The sequence below is a fragment of the Ovis aries genome, chromosome 5 (genome assembly GCF_016772045.2).
Source record: "Ovis aries strain OAR_USU_Benz2616 breed Rambouillet chromosome 5, ARS-UI_Ramb_v3.0, whole genome shotgun sequence".
Classification (NCBI taxonomy): Eukaryota; Metazoa; Chordata; class Mammalia; order Artiodactyla; family Bovidae; genus Ovis; species Ovis aries.
In genome coordinates, this window is record NC_056058.1 from 11656637 (window position 1) to 11680366 (window position 23730).

The 23730-nt window shown below is 40.5% G+C and overlaps 1 protein-coding gene and 3 pseudogenes across 1 annotated transcript; all 4 read right to left on the bottom strand.

Moving 5' to 3' along the window:
• Nucleotides 1-1929: 1929 nt before the first annotated feature.
• On the bottom strand, nucleotides 1930-5081 carry LOC101105912 (olfactory receptor 7G1-like). Its single transcript, XM_042251014.2, has one exon. It carries the CDS (start codon nucleotides 2965-2967, stop codon nucleotides 1930-1932), a length of 1038 nt encoding a protein of 345 aa, XP_042106948.2. The 5' UTR covers nucleotides 2968-5081.
• A 4717-nt stretch (nucleotides 5082-9798) lies between these two features.
• On the bottom strand, nucleotides 9799-10741 carry LOC101106168 (olfactory receptor 7G2-like; annotated as a pseudogene).
• Nucleotides 10742-15884: 5143 nt separating this feature from the next.
• Nucleotides 15885-19326, bottom strand: LOC101106427 (olfactory receptor 7G1-like; annotated as a pseudogene).
• Nucleotides 19327-22297: 2971 nt separating this feature from the next.
• On the bottom strand, nucleotides 22298-23201 carry LOC105610480 (olfactory receptor 7G3-like; annotated as a pseudogene).
• Nucleotides 23202-23730: the final 529 nt, after the last annotated feature.

A 23730-nucleotide genomic window follows, 5' to 3' on the forward strand; every position in this document is an offset into this window, starting at 1 on the left:
AGATCATACCCAATTGCTAAGACGTTCATGATACAATTGATTTTATTTCACAATGTTTCTGTGTGGACTTCACCAGAAATGTGTAAGAAACACAATGATATAAGATGATTAAGGAGAGAAGTGAAAATTCAGGTACATTCTTGTAAATAAGCCAATGAGAAAGAAGGTTTCAAAGCAAATAAGATGCCGGAGGAAAATTACCAACATTTGCCTTGCCTGACTAATAATTATCTATTTTTATTATGTATTTTATTACATTACTCAGACCAGAAGAAAAAGGCTGATAAATATAACAATAAAAGAAAACAAATCAAATTGTTAAAGCAAGTGGAGAAATACATGGGATCAATAACACAATAAGACTCAAGGTTAGAGGAAATTTGTGGAACATGATAATACTATTAAGTTTTACTAGGGCATTGGTCTAAATGTTTATCGTCCTTATGGAGATTAATTTTGCAGCAATAATTGCACTCAGGTGGCTCAGTAGTAAAGAATCCGCCTGCCAATGGAGGAGACACAGGAGACTCAAGGTTCAATCCCTGGGTTGGGAAGATCGCCTGGAGTAAGAGATGACAACTGGCACCAGTGTTCTTGCCTGGAAAATTCCATGGACAGAGGAGTCTGGCGGGTTATAGAGTTGGACACCACTGAGTGACTGAGCACACACACGATAAGTATAAGGCTTTCACAGTAATCATTTGTTCTTTATCTGGAACTGGATTAAGTCATTGGCATATGATCCTATTCTCAGTGATAGGACTGAAGGTAATATCTTATGGATAATGCAATGGAAACATCTATTGTTAACAGACCCTCAATTAACAACAGACCCAGGGAAGTTGACTGTACTGGCCTCTGGGATTCATATCTAGATATGATGCCTGCATCTGATTCAGCCATCCGAGTCCATGAGGGGAGTCAGTCCTGGGTTGAAGCTACTTCATGGAGGAATGAATGATTCTCTGCTCTCCCACTCCCACACATTTTGTACCTCTGAAATCCTTGTAATGAGGATAACTATCTTCATTGTTTGAGCATGTTAGAGGAAGGATATCTTTATCTTATTAGAAAGGATTCCTCATTAACCAATTTCAAATATCATGCAATCATTTCAAACCACGGTGATAATCGAATCACAAATTTTTATAGATGATGAAGCTGAGTGTTGTGGATGTTAATGTTGCCCCACATATGTCTGATTTACCAGTGAGTGACCAGTTTTAAGAATTCCTGAACTGTGGTAAGGAAGATCGGCCACCATGTCTCATAGCAGGCTTAACTCTGGGGGTGCAGTTCACATGGTTCAATCCACATTTCTACCTCTGTATGACCACAGACTTCTTTAAACCTTGACCTGTCCAACTTTTCCCACTTCTCTTGTGCTGAGAACATTCCACCCAAAATTATCATACTGAGAAGATCTGCCTCAGATTCAGCTTCTGTTTGCTATAACAAAAAACCTTAGAGAAAGGTAATTTGTGGCAACCATCACAGATCTAGAGACTTCCCTGGTGGTCCAGTGGTTACTCCATGCTCCCAAGGCAAGGGACCCAAGTTTGACCCCTGGTCAGGGAACTGGATCCCACATTCTGCAACTAAGAGTTCACATGTTGCAGCTAAAGACCTTGCATGTCACAACTAAGACGTTGCCCAGCCAAATAATTAAATTGAAAAAGAAAGATAGAAAGAAAGAAACCACAGAGCTAGAAAAACAACAAGTTGGGTTTCAATCCTAACTTGAAATGTAGTTGGCCATCATGTTATCTATTCACTTAAGAACTTGGTAACACAACATTGCAAATCAACTATACTTCAATAAAATTTAAAAAAATAACTTGGTGATGAAAGTATCAGGCAGAGTAGTTCATTCGTATTATTTTAATTTTGATTCATTCTAGACTACCTAGCCAAAATCAGGTGATACAATCACAGTGAAGATATTCTTCCAAAGAGCTTCCTCAAGGCTCCCTTCATGTCTTTGTTCCTCAGGCTGTAGATGAAGGGGTTCATCACGGGAGTGACCACAGTGTACATCATGGAAGCCACTGCAATCTTCCTAGAGGATTCAGTAACTGCAGAACTAATATACACCCCAAACGCTGTCCCATAGAACAAGGACACAACTGAGAGGTGAGACCCACAAGTGGAAAAAGCTTTATACTTTCTGCTTGATGATGGCATTCTCAGAATGGAAAAAACAATTTGAATATAAGAGAAAACGATTCCAAAAAGAGGAATGCCACCAAATACACCAGCTGCTGAATATATCAGGATGTTATTGATGAGGGTGTCAGAACATGCAAGTTTGATGACCTGAACAACTTCACAGAAGAAGAGGGGGATTTCCAGGTCTGTGCAGAAGGACAGTCGCAACACCATCAGACCGTGGAGCAGGGCGTCTGCAGTGCTGGTGAACAAGGAGAGTAGAATCAGCTGAACACAGAGGCGAGCGTTCATGATGACTGTGTATCTCAGTGGATGACAAATAGCCACATAGCGGTCATAGGCCATTACTAAAAGGAGAAAATTTTCCCACAAAACAAAAGTCAGGGCAAAGCAGATCTGGGTGATGCAGCCTGTAAAAGTGATGCTCTGACTCTGTGCTTGGATGTTCACTAGGATCTTTGGGATCATGGTTGTGCTTAAACAGATGTCTGTAAAGGACAGATGGGAGAGGAAGTAGTACATGGGGCTGTGGAGGTGGGAGTCAGAGATGACAGCCAGGATGATGAGCAGGTTTCCCAGAATAGTGACCAGGTACATGGACAGGAACAGGTTGAAGAAGATGGTCTTCAATTCTAGGTCCTCTGTCAGTCTCATAAGATGGAATTCTGAAACATCTGTGTGGTTTCTGGGTTCCATGCTGTTGATGAATCTGATTAAAAAGATGTGATAACCAGGAAACTTCCCTGGTGATCCAGTGGCTGAGACCCCACACTCCCAATGCAAGGGGCTTGGGTTCATTCCCTTGCCAGGAACTAGATTCCACAACTAGAAGATTCTGAGTGCTGCAACTAAGGCTCAGTGCAGCCAAATAAATATTCTCTTAAAAAGATGTAAAGAGACAATGAAATATGTAGTCCTTGAAGAAGAATCAAGGGTATCGAAAGAGGTAAATGCCACTTGGGGAATGGAAGAAGACAAACTGAGGGAACAAAAAAGGGATGCTTCTTTATGCATTTTTATTCCTGGGTTCCTTTTTAAAAAATGATGTGGATATTTCAAAGCACAAACAATTCTAGAAAGTTTTAAGACTTGGTTGTATTTTTAAGTTATACTATCTGTGCTCTTCTGCTTACTAAAAACATTTGGTGACTGTGTAAAGAGAAACAGTAGGCTAAGGAGGCAGTGAAGATCCTATGTAACCAGCAACTTCAGTACCATGCATCAGAAACAATATAAAGGTATATCAAGAAACAGGAAGGATAAGGTGAAATTACCAAACCTTCTGCCCACTCACACCACCACAGGAACACAGAGATGTCAGAAAAAAAAGTTACATTATTTGATGTAGGGAATAAACCTATAGATACCAAGGGGGAAAAGGGAATGGGATTAATTGGGAGATAAGGATTGACGTATATACACCATTACATATAAAATAGATAACTAATAAGAACCTGCTATATAGCACAAAGAACTCTACCTAATGCTCCGTGGTAACCTAAATGGAAAGGAAATATAAAAAAGAGGGGATCACTTTTTCATGGGTATATCTATAACTGATTTGCTTTGCTGAACAGCAGATACAACATGGTAAAACAACGATACTCCAATAAAAATTAATTTAAAAAATAAAATTACACTTCAGTTAACAAAAGTCTGAAAAAAAGTCACCCCATTGTAGAACAAGCAGATTTCTACTCAGGAAGAAAAGCTCAAGGTCACAGCAAAGAATATGGTATTAGTAAAACAGATGTTTACAAATATTGGTACAAAATGCAAAAAAAAAAAAAGTGACAATGCCATAAGTTAGGCAGAGACTGGTTTCTAACCATCTGATGTAGGTACTGTCTTCACAGCCTTTCCTGGATAAACCTGTACCAAAATATTTGCCCTCATTTCCAGACATTCAATACCTGGCTGGGATCACAATAGAAAGAGGCTTGACACCTCTGAGGTACCATAGAGAGGAGCTGTCCTTAGGAAGAACAAAAGATCTGAGTGAGTCACCATGTCCTGGGCAGGAGGAATCCTTTATGAGAGGTCTCAGTTGCGCTTCTTCCTTCCTGAGAGAGACTGCTGACTGAGGTGGTCACAAGCATATTACTGTCTTGAACCCTGGAGATTCAATTTCCAAAGTTCCTCATTAACCAGCCAGTTCATTGTCACTGTGATCCCAGGACAGTGCAAAATCTTAAGGTGAAGACTACATGAGAGAAATTTAAGATGGCTGATTTTCTGACTCTATGAGGTCAAGTGGACACCATTCATTTTTCTGTGTCTGTGCAGGCTCATGCCCATCTCTTAATTTTTTCATGGAATTGCAAGAGGTTCCAATGTCATGACAAAACACTAGTGTGCAGATTTAATCTCAGTATATTTATTTAGATTTTACCCAATAATTGGAGATGGTATTCCACATTAAGATTAATTAAAATATTTTTCATCTTTAAGGAGATCAATGTTTTGTTTTCATGTGCCTGTCCATTTCTTCCCTCCATTTTTCACTGCTACTGTATGAATTTTGTTAACCTACAATTGTCATGATATAGTAAAACCAACAGGAGACAAGATGGCATCGTAAAGTCACTCCTTACCATCTTAGTGTATTTTGCTTCAAACACATAAAATAATAGAAAAGCATAAAAGTCATAGAGGTATAAAAAGTTAAAAGCCAAGGGCTCATGGAGGTTTGTTATTGAAAAATTAGCGTGAACTTGAAGTCTTGGACACTGCCTGGGACCCCACTGCCTGGGACCTTAACTCTAGACTTAACACAGTAGAAAGTTTCAAAAGAAGCCTCAAAGGCAAAACTAAATCAAGCTACCTGATGGTATGGTGGCTGGATTTTTTATACTCTCAAAATCAGTGGGCAGCAGGAGTTAGTTATTAGAGTGAACTCAAGGCTAGTTTTTGGTAAGGGTAGCTGTGAAGCTGTTGCATGATAAAACACGAGAAATGGAGGAAAGGAAAAAACATAGCAACTAAAATGAATCCACAATTCAGACTTCAAAATAGCCTGGAAGAGCTCGATGCCAAAAAGCTCAACATATCAAACCAAGAATGAGATCATCAATCCACTCTAGGGTAAGATTTTAAAATTTTTATTTTTTTTAATTGGTGAAAAATTGCTTTACAGTTTTGTGTTCCTTTCTGCCATACAACAATGCAAATCAGTCATAATTATATATATCCCTTCCCTCTGACCCTCCCTCCCCTCCCCTCATCCCACCTTTCTAGGTCATCACAGAGCACCAGGTTGGGCTCCTAGTGTTGTTTAGCAACTTCCTCCTAACTATTTTGCACATGGGAGTGTATATATGTCAATGCTACTTTCTAAATTCATCCCGCCCTCACCTTCCCCCGCTGTGTCTACAGGCTCGTTCTCTACTAGGTTCATCAGTACCATTTTTTCTAGGTTCCATATATATGTGTTCATATACAGTATTTGTTTTTCTTTCTCTGACTTACTTCACTCTATTTGACAGGCTCTAGGTTCATCCACTTTTCTACAACTGACTCAAATTCATTCTCTTTTATGGCTGAGTAATATTCCACTGTATAAATATACCACAACTTCTTTATCCAGTCATCAGCTGATGGACATCTAGGTTGGTTCCCTGTCCTGGCTATTGTAGATATTGCTACAGTGAGTACTGGGGTACATGTACCTTTTAGAATTGAGGTTTTCTCAGGGTATATGCCCAGTAGTGGGATTGCTGAGTCATATAGTCGATTCACTCCAAGTTTTTAAAGGAATCTCCATACTGTTTTCCATAAGGGCTATACAGGATAAGAATTTTTAAATAAATGTTTGCTTTTTACAGGGGACTTCTTTCACTCAGCATACCTTTGAGAATTATACAAGTTGTTGAGAGTATCAATACCTAGCTCTTTTTATTGCTGCTTTCAATTATAATACGGCACATTATTTATGCATTGTCCAGAGAAGTACACATGTTTTTGTTTAGGCCAGTTATGAAAAGAGCCATTGTATTTATGAACAGTGTGGTGATATATGCTTTCATTTCTGTGGTATTATGAGAAATACAAAGCTGTAAGGATGCAGAACAGATCAGTGGCTCATAGTGATTCACAAACAAAGGAATGTGTGATTACAGTGCACACAAGGTAGCTTATCAATGAATGGTGTAACTGCCTTGTATTCTGAGTGTAGTGGTGGTTCTAAGAATTGATACATGAGTTGAAATATAAACAGCCAAGGACTTCCCTGGTGGTCCGGTAGCTCAGACTCCTTACTCCCAATGCAGGGGGCCCAGGTTCGATCCCTGGTCAGGGAACTAGATCCCACATGCCCCAACTAAGACCTGGCCCAGCCAAATAAATGAATAATTTTTTAAAATAAAAATTAAAAGTAGGCATTTCCCTGGTGGTCCAGTGGTCAGGTGGTTAGGTAGTTATGAATCTACCTTGTAATGCAGGGGACAAAGGCTGAACCCTGGTTGGAAAGCTACAATTCCAAATGCCTCAGAGCTCGTAAGTCCATGTACCACAACTGGAAACTCTGTGTGCCACAACAAAAGATTCCATGTGATGCAACTAACATCCGACACAGCCAAATAAGTAAATAAATATTTTAAAAAAATCTCTTCAACTAACAGTGAAAAGCTTTCCACAAAGAAAAATTTCTAAATAAAAATTAACTTATTAATTAAAAACAAAGTAAAGAACAGTACACAGAAGTGTATTAAATTGTATGATATTTTAACAATAAATTTGGAAAGATTAAAATATAAGTATAGATAATGGAGCAGTGGTAAAGAATGCAGGAGATGCAAGAGACACAGGTTGGATCGTTGGGTCAGGAAGATCCCTTGGAGTAGGAAACTCTGAAACTCTGTATTCAGTTGGATATAGCCAACTGAATATATAAACTCACTCCAGCCTTCTTGCCTGGAAAGTCCCTTGGGTAGAGGAGCCTGGTGGGTTACAGTCCTTGGGGTCACAAAGAGTCAGACATGACTGAGCACATACACACACACACACACACACACACACAAACATACACACACACAGATAGTACTCTTAAAGACAAAAAGGAACCTGTGCATTAGAAATTAAAATGAAATATATATATGTATACACATCTTTATTCCTAAGAGGACTATATATAATAGCCAAGAGGTGGGAGCTTCCCAAGTGTCCACCAGAGGATGAATTGATAAACAAAATGTGTACATACATATGATGGAATATTATTCATTCTTAGCAAGGGAGGAAAGCCTGCCGCATGCTACAACATGCATGGAGCTTGAGAACATTAAACTAAGTGAAACAAGCCAATCAGAAAAAGACAAATTTCACTTACAACAAGTATCTGAAATACTGAAATTCATAGAAAAGGAAAGTAAAACAGTGGTTACAGGGGTTAGGAAGATGAGGTAAAGGAGAGTTACTGTTTAAAGGAAACTGAATTTCAGATTTACAAGATGAAAAATTTCCTATACTGAACACTTTTAATTGTGAACTTAAAAATAATTAGGATGGTATAATTTTATACAGTGTGTATTTTAACACTACAAGAAAGAAGAAAATTAGTATATGTAGACTGATAAAACAAATATTGCAAAATAGTAACTGTTGAATGCAAGCAGTCCATAAATGGTTTTTCATTGTATCATTCTTTCAATTTTTGCTGTATTTTTAGTTTTTCACACTCAAAAATTGAAAAAGAAAAAAGGACATATACTGTATGAATTATATGACATATATTGTGAGAATTTTCTAGATTAGAAACATTTATAGAGACAGAAAAGGGAACAGAGATTGCCAGGGACTGAGGCATGGGGAGAGTCAAAGGTGATGAAAAATAGGTGGAGGAGTTCTTTGGTTGTGCAGTGGTCAGGAATCTGCCTACCAATGCAGGGGACACAGGTTCCATTCCTGGTCTGGGAAGATCCCACATGCTGTGGAACAACTAACCCTGCATGCCACAACTACTGAAGCCCACGTGCCTGGAGCCTGTGCTCTGCAACAAGAGAAGCCACTGTCAACAGTGGAGAAACAGACAAAGAGAACAGACCCATGGACACGGGGATGGGCAGGAGGGAGAGGGTGAGATGTATGGAGAGAGGAACATGGTAACTTACAACAGCATATGTAATATAGATAGCTAGTGCGAATTGGCTGTATGACTCAGGGAACATAGACAGGGCCTCTGTGACAATCTAGAAGAGTGGGATGGGAGGTTCAGGAGCGGGGGACATGGGTGTACCTATGGCTGATTCTTGTTGATGTTTGAGAGAAAGCAACAAAATTCTGTAGAGCAATTATCATTCAATTAAAAAACAAATAAATAAAAAACATGCCAGTGGGGGGTGGTGGGGGGAGAGACAGAGAGAGAGAAAAGCCACTGCAATGAGAAGCATGAGCATCACAAGGAAAAGTAGCTTCCACTCACTGCAACTAGCGAAAGCCCACACAGCAACAAAGACCCAGCACAGCCAAAAAGTGAAATAGGTGGAAACAGAATGTGCTGACGACTGCACAGCAGTGTGAATGTTAATAGGACACCCAATGGCACACTTTAAACACATTACAATTGCAATTCTTATGTTTTACATTTTACCACAATTTTAAAAAGTAAAATGAGAATACAGTAGGCATATTATTTCATTTATAGAACTTCAGTACCAACTTTTCCATCTGAAGGTAATATGACACCATGGAAATAGTGACTAACAATAGACCCTCAGTCAACAACAGACCCAGAGAAGGACAGTTGTCTTGGATTCTGGGAATCACCTCGAGGTTTGATGCCTCCATCTGATGCAGCTGTATGAATCCATGAGGGGAATCAGCTGTAGCATGAAGCCTCTCCATGGAGGAGTGAATGAATCTCTACTCTCTTGTGCCTGCATATTTTCTGCCTCTGAAATTCTTATAATGAGGATAACTATCTTTACTGTTTGAACATATTAGAGCAAGGATATATGTGCTGTGTGCTAAGTCACTTCAGTCATGTCCGACGCTGTGTGACCCTATGGACTGTAGCCTGCCTTTATAAAGTTTTCCTCACTAATCAAGTTCAAATAGCTCACAATCTTTTCAAATGACTGAGATAAGCTAATCATGCCAACTTTACAGATGATGAAGCTGAATACTGTGGATGCAAATATCAGCTTACGCATGTCCCATTTATCAGTGAACAACCCCAGGAACTCCCGAACTGGGGTGTGAAAGATCAGCCAGCATGTGTTACAATAGCCTTAATTCTAGAGTGCAGTTCACATGGTGCTATCTAGGGAATCAGACAGAAGCTATCTTTGCATGACCACAAACTTGATTAAATCCTTTCCTTCACCTTCTCTGATATCCTTTATGCTGAGAACATTCCCCAGCGAAACGACTATAGCACAAACCTCTGCCTCAGACTCAGCTTCTCTTGGCCCTAACCAAAAACCTTATCTTAGAGAACTGAAATTTTGTGTCAAACATCACAGAGCTAGACAAAGAATAAGTTGGGTTTAAACCCGAAATTAAAATGCACTTAGCCAGCATGTTATATATTCATTTAAGAACGTGGTGATGAAAGAGTCAGGCATTCTAGCTCATCAGTAATCCTCTAATTTGGCCTTATTCTAGTAGCCTTATCTCAAATTCAGGGACACATCACAGTAAAGAAAGGACACTACCAATGAGGTTCCTCAAAGCTCCTTTCATGTCCCTGCTCCTCAGGCTATAGACGAAGGGGTTCATTATGGGAGTGACCACAGTGTACATCAATGAAGTCACTGCAGTTTTCCCAGAGAACTCAGAAATGGCAGAACAAATATACAGTCCAAAACCTGTTCCACAGAGCAAGGAAACAACTGAGAGGTGAGACCCACAGGTAGAAAAAGCTTTATACTTTCTGCTTGATGATGGCATTCTCAAAATAGAGGAAACGATTTGAGTATAAGAGAAAATGATTCCAGAAAAAGGAATGCCACCTAATATGCTTACTGCAAAATACAGGACAATATTATTAATAAGGATGTCAGAGCAGGCAAGCTTGATGAGCTGAACAGCTTCACAGAAGAAAAGGGAGATTTCCAAGCCTGTGCAGAAGGACAGTCGCCAACACCATCAGACTGTGGAGCAGGGCGTCCGCAATGCTGATGGGTAATGAGATGAGAATCAGCACAGTGCAGAGGTGGGGGTTCGTGATGACAGTGTATCTAAGGGGTGACAAATGGCCACATAGCGGTCGTAGGCCATTGCTCCAAGGAGAAAATTTTCACAACTAACATAAATCAGGGCAAAGCAGATCTGGGTGAGACAGCCTGTGTAAGTGATGCTCTGATTCTGGGTTTGGACATTCGCTAGGATCTTTGGGATCATGGTTGTGCTTAAACAGATATCAGTAAAGGACAGACTGACGAGGAAGAAGCACATGGGGGTGTGGAGGTGGAGGTCGGAGATGACAGCCAGGATGATGAGCAGGTTTCCCAGGACAGTGACCAGGTACACGGACAGGAACAGGCTGAAGAAAATGGTCTTCAGTTCTGGGTCTTCTGTCAGTCTCATGAGAAGGAATTCTGAAACATGTGTGATTTCTGGATTCCATGTTGTTGATGACCTGATGAAAAAGATGTGGTTAAAAAAGACATGGAAACCTGTGATCCCTAGATGAGCATCAGGAGTATCACAAAGATCCACACCATCTTGGGAAGGGAAGGAGATTAATGAAGGGAGGGGAAAAGCAATGCCTTTTGCATGCATATTTTTCTATTCTTAAAAAAAACACCCAAAGTTGGTATATCAGAGCATGAGCAGTTAATTCTAGAAAGGATAAAGACATGGTTCTTTTATAAATTATCTGTACTGTTCTGATTATTTGAAACATTAGGGGACTTCCCTGATGGTCCAGTAGCTAAGACGCTGTGTTCCCAATGTAGAGAGCCTGGGTTTGATCCCTGGTCAGGGAACTAGATCCCATATGCTACAACTAAGATCTGTAAAAAAAAAATTAGTAATTTTATAAAGAGAAACAGATGAGGGAGGCCATTGAAAATTTTGTCTGGATCCCCAGTGACCTCAGGACCAGGGAAAAGAAATAATACATAGGTATGTCAAGAACCAAAAATGGAAAGATAGGATGAAACTTACCAAATTTTTTCCCCTCCCCTACAATGACAGACGCACAAAGAAATGTTGGACAATTCTTTAAAAGTCACCCTGTATCTGAACAGGAAGATTTCTAATCAGAAAGAAGTATAAGGTCATATAGAGAGTTTCATATTAGTAAATCAAATATGCTTACAAATATCGGTGCAAATATAAAAAAGGTAAAGATGTCATATGTTATTTAGGCAGAGAGACCGGGCTCTAATCATCTGATGTATATGCTGTTTTCACAGCTTCCCCTGTATGAACCTGTACCAAAACACCAAATATTCACTAAAGGAATTTAGGCTACCTTGTTGGTATCACAGTGGACAGATGCTTGACATCTCTGATGTACCATACAGAACAGCTGTCCTTAGGAAGAACAGAAGGTCTGAGTGAGTCACCAGCTCCTGGGCAGGAGGGATCATTTATGGGAAGAGTCTCAGGTGTGCTACTACTTTCCTAGAAAAGGTATAGTTGATTGAGGTAGTCATAGGCAGATCACAGTCTTGAACCCTGGAGATTCAATTTCCAAAGCTCCTCATTAACCAGGCAATTCATTGTCACTGTGATCCCAGGACAATGCAAATCCTTAAGATCAAAACTGTACATGGGAGAAATTCAAGATGGTTGCTTTTCTGACCCCATGAGGCCAAGTGGACTTTTCTGCATCCGTACTGGCTCATGTTCATCACTTAACTTTTCATAAAGCTGTAAGGGGTTACAATGTCATCCCAAGACAACAGTGGTCAAGCATAATCTCAGTTCAGTTCAGTTCAGTCACTCAGTCGTGTCTGACTCTTTGCGACCCCATGAATTGCAGCACACCAGGCCTCCCTGTCCATCACCAACTTCCAGAGTTCACTCAAACTCATGTCCATTGAGTCGGTGGTGCCATCCATCCATCTCATCCTCTGTCGTGCCCTTCTCCTCCTGCCCCCAACCCCTCCCATCATCAGGGTCTTTTCCAATGAGTCAACTCTTCGCATGAGGTGGCCAAAGTATGGGAGTTTCAGCCTCAGCATCAGTCCTTCCAATGAACACCCAGGACTGATAATCTCAGTACATTTAATTATATTTTATCCATTATTTAACTGGAGAAGGCAATGGCACCCCACTTCAGTACTCTTGCCTGGAAAATCCCATGGATGGAGGAGCCTGGTAGGCTGCAGTCCATGGGGTCGTGAAGAGTCAGACATGACTGAGCGACTTCACTTTCTCTTTTCACCTTCATGAATTGGAGAAGGAAATGGCAACCCACTCCAGTGTTCTTGCCTGGAGAATCCCAGGGACGGGGGAGCCTGGTGGGCTGCCATCTATGGGGTTGCATAGAGTCGGACATGACTGAAGTGACTTAGCAGCAGCAGCAGCAGCAGCAGCAGCAGCAGCAGCAGTGCTATATTTAAAATGGATAACCAACAAGGACCTACTGTATAGCTCAGGGAACTCTGCTCAGTGTTATGCTGCAGCCTGGAGAGAGGGGATGTTTGAGGGAGAATGGATGCATGTATACATATGGCTGAGTCGCTTCACTGTTCACTTGAAACTATCACAATATCGTTAATGTGCTACACCCGAAAACAACATAAAAAATTAAAAAAAAAAGATTTTCACCTGTTTGTCAATTAACTCCTTTCACTGTTTACTGCTACTGTATGAACTAGCGAAGATACAAGTTTCTTGATATTTTAAAACCAACATGAGACAGGATAGCCTTGTATTGTCATCCCTTACTATCTTAACCTCATTTGCTTTGAACACATAAAATAATAGAAAATACAAAAGACTTAGAAATATAGAGTTTAAAAGGCCAAAGGCATTTGTGGAGAGAATTGGGAGTGAACACAAGAGTTGGGGACTCTTTCTAGGACGACAACTTTGGACTTAGAACAATAGAAAGTTTCAAAAGAAGCCCCCAGGGCAGAACTGAATCAGGTTAGTCAGTGGTTTGGTAGGTGAATTTGGTGATGTCCTCAAAATCACTGAGTATCAGGGACTAGTTAACAGTCTGAATTCAAGGCTAGAGGACTGGTAATTGCCAAGGGCAACTGTAAATCTGTTAGGTGATAATGTATGAATACAAAAATGGAAGGAGAGGGAGGAAAAAACCTAGCAAGTAAAATGAATCTACAATTCAAAATTTAAATATCAGGAAGAATACGATCCTAAAATGTTTAACCTACCAAACCAAGAATCAGATCATCAATTTGTTCCAGGATAAGATTTTTTAAATAAACGTTTGATTTTTGCATGGGGCTTCTTTCACGCAGCATAATGCCACCGAGAATCATTCAAGTTGCTGCCTGTCTCAGTTATTCTTTACTGGTGTTTCTACTATAATGATTTAACTGCAGTTTACTTATGCATATCCACGGAAGTACATGTGAGTTGATTTTGTCTTGGGCTATTTTGAGTGAACTACTCAAAGTATTCATGCACAGGTTGAGGGGATGTATGATTTCATTTATATGATATCATGAAAAGCACAAAAAAGTAAGGCTATAAAGCAGATCAGTGGCTCACAGTGGTTCACAAACACAGAGGACCATGTGCCTACAGTCTAGTCCAGGGCAGTTTGTTGGCAGATGATGTAACTGCTCTGTATATTGACTGTGGCGGTGGTTGTAAGAATCAATGTATGTCTTAAAATACAGAGAGCCGCACACAAAAAGGGCATTTTGCTGTATGATCATTTTAAAACTAAATTTTTGAAAGATTAAATCGTGAGTATAGATAGCATTTTCAAAGAGAGACAGGAAAGTGTCTAGTTAAAAAATAACAATTCTAGGGAATTCCCTGATGGTCCAGTGATTAGGACTCTGAGCTTCAACTGTGGGGGGCCTGGATTTGATCCCTAGTCAGGGAACAAAGATCCTACAAGCCAAGTAGTGCAGCCAAAAATAATGATAATAATAACAATTCTAAAAACAAATTTAATAAAACATCTGATATATTTACATACCTTTATTCATAGTAGCACGATTTACAATAACCAAGGGGTAGGAGCAGTGTCCATTCAACTGTCCATCAAAGGATGAATAGATAAACAAAATGTATTATATACATACAATGGAATTACTTTCCCCATATCAGGAATTAGTCAAGGAGGTGACTTATGATCATAGTCTCAGTGATAAGATAGAAGGTAATATCTTGTGGGGGTTTCCCCAGTGGCTCAGCAGCAAAGAATCTGCCTGCAATGCAGGAGAACAGGAGATTTGAGTTTGATCTCTGGTTGGGAAGATCTCCTGGAAGAGAGCATGGCAATCCACTCCAGTATCCTTCCCTGGAGAATCCCATGGACAGAGGAGCTCGGTGGCTACAGTCCATAGGGTCGCCAAGAGTCGGACATGACTGAAGCAACTTAGCACGCATACACAATCTTGTGGATGATCCCATGTAAGTGTATATTATAAATAAAGCCTCGGTCAACAACAGGCTCGGGGAAGGACAGTTGGGTTTTTTCCTCTGGGAACCATGTCTAGATATGATGCCTGCATCTGATGTAGGCATCTGGGCCCATGAGGGGAATCAACTCTAGCATGAAGCCACGTCATGGAGGAATGAATGATCTCTACTTTTCTGCTCCTGCACATTTTCTGCCTGTGAAATCTTTGTCATGAGAGATAACTATCTTTATAGTTTGGGCATGTTAGAGTCAGTATTTCTTTCCCTTATTTAAAGAAAGGCTTCCCCACAGATCAAGTTCAAAAACCTCACCGTCATTTCAAACTACTGAGATAATCTAACCATAGCAATTTTTTACAACTGATGAAGCTGAATATTCTGGATGTAAATATTGGATCATACATGTCCAATATATCAGTACAGTCTCAGGAACTCCTGAACTGGGGTATAAAAGATCAGCCACTATGTCTCACAGTAGGCTTACATCTAAGGTTCAGTTCATATGGTGCTGTCCATAGAATCAGGCAGGATACATCTCTGCATGACCAGATTTAAGTCCTTTCCCACTTTCTATAATAAAGATAAATTAATATTTTTCCCCACTTTCTTTGTGCTGAGAACATTCCCCATGAAATGACCATACCAAGAATATCTGCCTCAGATTCAGCTTCCATGTACCCTAACTGGAGAAAATTATCTTAGAGAATAGAAATCATTTGTCAAAAGTCACAGTCCTACAATTAGAGAACAAACTTATGGTTGCTGAGGAAAGGATGGGAAGAAGGGATAGTTAGGGAGTTTGGGATAGACATGTACACTCTGCCATATTTAAAATGGGTAACCAACAAGGACCTACTGTATAGCACATGGAACTCTCCTTAATGTTGAGTGGCAGCCTGGATGGGAAGGAAGTATGGGGGAGAATGGATACATGTATATGTATGGCTGAGTCCCTTCACTGTAAACTCTCACAACATTGTTAATAGGCTATAGTGCAATACAAAATAAACTTTAAAAAATCGGTGCTTAAAAAAAAAAAAAAAGCAAGTCAGGTATTAACCCTAAGTTAAAATGCACTTAGCTATCATATTATCTATTCATTTAAGAACCTGGTGGTGAAAAAGGCAGGCTCTCTATCTCATTAGCATTCCTTTTACTTTGATTCATTGTAGTGAACCCATCCCAAACCCAATGACACATTACAGAAAAGAAGGTACCCTACCAATGAGTTTCCTCAAAGCTCCCTTCATGTCTCTGTTCCTCAGGCTGTAGATGAAGGGGTTCATCACGGGAGTGACCACAGTGTACATCAACGAAGCCACTGCAGTCTTCCTAGAAGAATTAGTAACTGCAGAACTAATATACACCCCAAAAGCTGTCCCATAGAACAAGGTAACAACTGAGAGGTGAGAGCCACAGGTAGAAAAAGCTTTATACTTTCTGCCTGATGATGGCATTTTCAAAATGGAGGAAACAATTTGAATATAAGAGAAAACGATTCCAAAAAGAGGAACACCAGCAAATAAGCTAGCCACAAAATATATCAGGATGTTATTGATGAGGGTGTCAGAACATGCAAGTTTGATGACCTGAACAACTTCACAGAAGAAGAGGGGGATTTCCAGGTCGGTGCAGAAGGACAGTCGTAACACCATCAGACTGTGGAGCAGGGCATCCGCAATGCTGACGAACAAGGAGAGTAGAATCAGCTGAACACAGAGGTGAGGGTTCATGATGACTGTGTATCTCATTGGGTGACAAATAGCCACATAGCGGTCATAGGCCATTACTAAAAGGAGAAAACTTTCCCAACAAACAAAAGTCAGGGCAAAGCAGATCTGGGTGATGCAGCCTGTAAAAGTGATGCTCTGACTCTGTGCTTGGATGTTCACTAGGATCTTTGGGATCATGGTTGTGCTTAAACAGATGTCTGTAAAGGACAGATGGGAGAGGAAGTAGTACATGGGGGTGTGAAGGTGGGAGTCAGAGATGACAGCCAGGACGATGAGCAGGTTTCCCAGGACAGTGACCAGGTACATGAACAGGAACAGTTTGAAGAAGGTGATCTTCAATTCTGGGTCCTCTGTCAGTCTCATGAGAAAGAATTCTGAAACATCTGTGTGGTTTCTTGGTTCCATATTGTTGATAAATCTGATGGGAAAGATGTGGCCCCTAGTCCAGCTGCAGGTGTATCACCAGAGGCAAACACCAATTTGAGAAAGGAAGTCATGGAACAGAGGGACACACATTATTTTGTTACTTTGAATAAAGACCTGAAATTACTAAAAGCAGTGCGTCAACATTTGTTAATTATGGAAGGAGTTGAGGAATAGCCATTTTTAAAATTACACCATCAGGCTTCCCTGGTGACTCAGTGGTCCAGAATCCATTTGCCAATTTAAGAGATATGATTTGATCCCTGATGCAGGAAAATCCCACATGCACCGAGGCAACTAAGCCCATGCACTACAACTATTGAGCTTGTGCTCTAGACCTGGGGAGCTGCAATGGCTGAGCTCACGTACAACAACTACTGAAGCCCATATGCCCTAGCGCTTGTGCTCTGCAACAAGAGAAGTCACTGCAATGAGAAGTCTGAACACTGCAACTAGAGAATAGCCCCTGTCCTCAGCAACTAGAGAAAAGCCCTCTCAGCAATGAAGACTCAGCATAGCCAAAAATAAATAAATTATAAATTATCTTAAAAGATAAAATTACACTATGTTGTTCTGATTATTTTTATAGTAACATCTGGTAACTTTATTAGGAGAAGCAGGTTATCAGGGCTGATGAGTCTATCTGAATCATCACCTCCTTCCCCAGGGACCTCACAGCCTGGCAACAGAGATAATACAAAGCTGTGTCAAAAATCCAGAAGTACAAGATACGGTCAAACTGCCCAAGCCTCCTCCCTGAATCGCTACAGAAAGGAAGTTAAACGGCAGCAACGTGGAAAACATGGAAAACAATCACCATGTTTGTAAATAAGCACATTCCTGCTGACAAGGCAGTCTTTGAGAATGGAGAGGCAGTAGGAGACTGGCAGAGTAAGAGCTGTTTGAAGATTACAGGAAAGATACAAGGAACATGTCGAGAAAATAGAAGACAGGCAAGAGGCAAATGGATGCCTTGGTTCTAATAATTTTATGTATGTCCTCTTCTCACAATTTCCCCTGGTTAAACTTGTGGTAAAACACCTCTCTTGATTGCCAAGCAGGAATGAAGGTTTACCTGAATGACTTTACTAGGTAATGACGGACTCTTGTTGAGATGCAATGATACGTCTCCTAGATGTTGAGTAAGGGAAGCTGAAGTTTAAGGAGACGGACTGAGTGAAGCACTAGACTCCTGAGCAGGGCGGGGAGGAGGGTCATTTCCAGGAGGAGGCACATGTGTGCTGATATTATTGAGGAAGTGCTGTTGAGTGAGGCTGTCACTGACAATTTTTAGTCTCTGTACCTTTGGAGAACCAATACCCAAAGCTCCTCATTAGTCAAACAATTTTATCATCATGCTGATGCCAGGCCAGTGCAAATCCTTAAAGACCAAGAAGATATAATGGAAGAATTTAGGGTGGTGGAGTCCCTGATGCTATGAGGCCAGGTATTCACCAGTCACTGTTCCACCTTTTTCTGCTCATATATATTTCACATTCAGTGCAAATGTGGACACACCATTCTTCTCTAATTGGACAACAGTATTCTTTTTTTAGATACAACCAATGACATATCCACGTAATCAATACTATCAGTTATAATTGGTTATGGTTTATAATTGTAGATGTGAAACTCATTCATTCATTCATTCCAGCCATATAAGAAGGAATGAAATTCTGACACATTACAGCATTATGCATTACAATCTTAAAAGCCTTATACTATGTGAAATAAACCAAGCCAAAAAGGACAAATATTATATGATTTAAGTTATGAGGTATCTAGAATAGGCAACTTCGTAAAGACAGAAAGTAGAATGGTGGTTGCAGAGGATAAGGATTGGTTTTTAAGAAAGCTGGACTATATTAAAAGTTGTTTATTTCTGTTCTGAGTAATAAAAGCACATTGATATTGATGCAGTGAGCAATGTCACATGTGGAGATATTTCACTGGAAGTTTACTTGCCTTGCTTTTTTCTTCACTATACTGAAAGAACAATTATAAATTTTCATTTTTTGAATCACTTGTTTTAGTAGCTTATTTTTAAAGTGCTTGAATTTCTCAGTCTTTCCCTTTTGGATTGTGCTATTCTTTCAAATACTTAACTTCTCTAAGGTCATAAAAATATCTTTGCATGTTATCTTCCAAAATTTTAATCATCAAATAGATATAAAATTTATCATTTCAAAAGTCGCTAACGGAAAAAAAGTAGGAATTTGACCGTCAATCACGTTTTGCCCTGTTTCATACATCAGGCAAGATTAAAATTCCAAAGTTGACCTGGATGGATTTTAAAATATTTAAAGTTAAATGTAAATTCTAATTAAGTCAGGGGCTTTGTTCTTTGGACTAACTCTGAAGAAACTGATGGAATATTTGTTTATTATGTTACAAATGGAATTTTGTTTACTACTCAAAATAAAGTGGTTCTCCTTTTAAAAAAGAAAAAAATATTATTTCAGCCATTTAAAACGTACAATTCCATGGCATTAAGAACATCCATAATGTTGTGTGACCACTAACATTATCCATTTCCTGGTCATTTTCATCACCCTGAACAGAAATTCTTTATGTATTAAATAATAACTCTGAGAAATTCCCTGGCATTCCAGGATTAGGGAATTCCTGGCATTTTCACTGGTATAACCAGGGTTCAATCCCTGGTCAAGGAACTAAGATCCTGCAAGCCGTGACGAATGGCAAAAAACAAACAAACAAACAAAAAAAAAAACCCTGCAAATTCTGCATTTCATTCTTTTCTCAGAACTTTCAGAAGGAGCCCAACACTTTGACTTTTGCCCAGTATAGCTGATTTCAGGCTTTTGCCTTCCAAGACTGCAAAAGAAAACATTTGTGTTGTTTTAAGATACTAAACTTGTGATATGTGTTACAATGACAGTGAGTAAGTGAAAGTTGCTCAGTTATGTCTGACTCTGCGACCCCATGGACTGGAGCCCATCAGGCTCCTCTGTCCACAGAATTCTTCAGGCAAGAATCCTGGAGTGGGTTGCCATTTCCTTCTCCAGGGGATCTTCCCAACCCAGGGACTGAACCCAGATCTTCTGCATTGTAGGCAGATTCTTTATCAACTAAGCCACCAGGGAAGTCCATTACAGTGAAAATAGGAAACTAATGCAAAACATGTCCCAATTCAGGCTGATAATAAAAACAATGTCTTTGGAGCATCTCCTGGGCAAGATTCTTTTTGCACTGCAAAAAGACCAAAGGAGAGGGAGAGAGTTTTATTTCTAGTTACTGTGTCTGACAATATTAAATCTGTATGCAGGCCAAGAAGCAACAGTTAGAACTGGACATGGAACTGTAGACTGGTTCTAAATCAGGTAAGGAGTGTGTAGAGACTGTATTGTCACCCTGCTTATTTAACTTATATGCAGAGTACATCATGACAAACGCTGGGCAGGAGGAAGCACAAGCTGGAATCAAGATTGCCGGGAAAAATATCGATAACCTCAGATATGCGGATGACACGACCCTTATGGCAGAAAGCAAAGAAGAACTAAAGAGCCTCTTGATGAAAGTGAAAGAGGAGAGTGAAAAGGTAGGCTTAAAACTCAATATTCAGAAAACTAAGATCATGGCATCTGGCCCCATCACTTCATGGGAAATAGATGGGGAAACAGTGGAAACAGTGACAGATTTAATTTTGGGGGGGTCCAAAATCACTGCAGATGGTGACTGCAGCCATGAAATTAAAAGACAATTTCTCCTTGGAAGAAATGTTATGACCAACCTAGACAGCTTATTAAAAAGCAGAGCCATTACTTTGCCAACAACGGTCTGTCTAGTCAAAGCTATGTTTTTTCCAGTAGTCATATACGGATGTGAGAGTTGGGCTATAAAGAAAGCTGAGCACTGAAGAATTGATGCTTTTGAACTGCGGTGTTGGAGAAGACTCGAGAGTGCCTTGGACAGCAAGGAGATCCAACCAGTCCATTCTAAAGGAAATCATTCCTGAATATTCACTGGAAGAACTGATGCTGAAGTTGAAACCAGTACTTTGGCCACCTGATTCGAAGAGCTGACTCATTTGAAAAGACCCTGACACTGGGAAAGATTGAAAGTGGGAGGAGAAGGGGACGACAGAGCAAGAGATGGTTGGATGGCATCAATGACTTAATGGACATGAGTTTGAGTAAACTCCAGGAGTTGGTAATGAACAGGGAGGCCTGGAGTGTTGCAGTCCATGGTGTTGCAAAGAGTTGGACATGACTGAGCAACTGAACTGAACTGAACTGATTGTATCTGAAAGTGCTTCCCTGGTGGCTCAGCAGTAAAGAATCTGCCTGCAATGTAGGAGATGCAATGGATGCAGGAGATGTGGGTTTGATCCCTGGGTCAGGAAGATCCCCTGGAGAAGGGAATGACAACCCACTCCAGCATTCTTGCCTGGGAATCCCATGCAAAGAAGAGCCTGGTGGGCTACAGTCCACAGGGTCACAAAGATGGAGCAACTGAGCACGCACACATGTTGTGTCTGAAATGCCTTTGCCCAGCTATAGCCATTGGTGAGCATCAGGGGACCAGTCTTAAGAGGAAGGCAAGAAGAATGAAATGGAGTCCTGTGCTTTTGTGCCTAGACCTACCAGACCTTTGAAGTCACTGTTAGAAAAGATGATAATTGTTTTTTTCATTTGACCCTATTGGAGTCAAGACTTTTACCTTGTTATTGATGAAGGCCGGCATTCTCACTGACAAAGTTGAAGTAATTAAAATCTTCCAAAAGTAAATATGATAATATCATTATGCCAATTTTGTAGATGAGGAAGCTGAGCTTAGAAAGTTCAAGTAAACTATCAAAAGTCACAGAGCTATTGTTTAGTAGAAGTAGGATTCAAATTAAGGTGGTCTGATTCCAAAATTCTTACCCCCAAAAAATATAAAAATGAGAACTTTCCTGGTCCAGTGGCTAAGACTCTGCACTCCCAATGCAGGGGACCTGGGTTCTATCCCTGGTCAAGGAACTAGATCCCACACGCTGCAACTAAGACCTGGAGTGGCCAAATAAATAAATACTTTAAAATAAAGTAAAATGAAATTTAAAAAAGGGAAACCCTAGTTTTTTAATTAAAAAAAATTCTCATCCTTAACCATTTGATCTCTTTGGTATTAAGTATTTCAAGAAGTTGGTCAGACTTTCTGGACTTATTATTTATCTCTCCCTTTTATATTTTAGGAAGTGAAAGTCAGTCAGTTGTGTCCAACTCTTTGCACCCCTGGAACTCTTTACAGCCCCATGGATTGTAGTCCACCTGGCTCCTCTGTCCATGGGATTCTCCAGGCAAGAATACTGAAGTGGGTTGCCATTTTCTTCTCCAGGGAATCTTCCTGACCCAGGGATTGAACCTGGATCTCCTTCACTGCAGGCAGATTCTGTACCATCTAAGCCACCAGGGAAGTGCTATATTCTAGGAATATAAGTACAAAGCAACTGAACATCAATGGAACAATGATATTCTAGAGATGAATTTCTTCAAAGCCCCCATCATGTCCTTGTTCCTACAGACAAAGGGGTTCATCATAGGAGTGACCATAGTGTACACCACAGATATACTGCATTCTTCCTGGAGGAATGAGTAGCTACACAACTAAGGTATACCCCAAAGCCTGTCTTGTAAAACAAGGAAACAACTATTAATTGTGACTCACAATTAATAGAAAATGCCTTATATTTTCCACCAGAAGAGACAATTTGAGTATAAGCGACAATTAGAGACAGTTATCCCAGAGAGACGAATAACACCCAACAGGCTGATCCCACTAAATACCCAAGTATGTTATTGACGAGGATGTTGAACAGGAGAGTTTGAGCATATGAGCTAGTTCACAGAAAAAGTGGGGAATTTTCAGGTCTGTGCAAAAGGACAGCTGCAGGGCCATCGGAGTGTGGAGCAGGGTGTCGAGAACACTAATAGAGAAAGAGACCAAAGCCAGCAGCCCACAGAGCTTGGGGTTCATGATGGCCTTGTACCTCAGTGGGTGACAGATGGTCACAAATCGATCATAGGCCATCATCACCAGCACTCCATTTTCCAGTCCAGCAAACATCTGGACAAAGCAGATTTGTAACTGTGTAACTGATGGATTTGCTCTGGGTCTGGATGTTCACCAGCATCTCAGGTACGGTTGTGGAGGTGAAACAGATGTCTACAAAGGACAGGTTGGAGAGGAAGAAGTACATGGGGGTGTGGAGGTGATGGCCAGGATGATGAGAAGGTTACCCAGCACAGTGACCAAGTACACGGACAGGAACAGGCAGAAAAGGAGGGGCTGCAATTCTGGATCCCCTGATAGTTCCAGAGGGAGGAATTCAGAGGTACTGGAGAGGTTTCCAGGTTTCATGCTGTCAGTGGAGCTGATAAAAAGATGGAGACAAGAAAACAAAACTTCAGAGAAACTTCCTTAATTTTGTGTCTGTGGGGTTTTTTCCTGTAAGATTTATTTATTTGTGGCTGCACTGGGATCTTATTGCTGCTCGAGAGCTTTCCCTAGTTGTGTCAAGCTGTGGCTACTCTTCATTGTGGTGTGCAGGCTTCTTACTGAGTGGCTTCTCTTGTCGCGGGGCACAGGCTCTAGGGTGCTCGGGCTTTAGTAGTTGCGGCACACAGTCTTAGTTGCTCTGAGGGAACTTCCCAGATGTGGGATCTTCCCAGAGCAGGGATTGAACCCGTGTCCCCGGTATTGGCAAGTGGATTCTTAAATACTGGACTACCAGGGAAGCCCCGTGTGTCTGTTTTGAAACCAAATCAATTACAGGTCTTTTTTCCTGCTTCCTCCTCTCCCCTTTTCTCATTTTACATTTCTGCAAAAATGTCCTAAGTTTTTATAGTCCACCTATTGTTTGTCAAGTAGGGGTACTTACTTGGAAGAA

Bases quoted from the DNA above. Each gene is read 5' to 3' on its own strand.
- LOC101105912 (XM_042251014.2), bottom strand. From the start codon at position 2,967: ATGAACCCAAGCCCCTTGCATTGGGAGTGTGGGGTCTCAGCCACTGGA.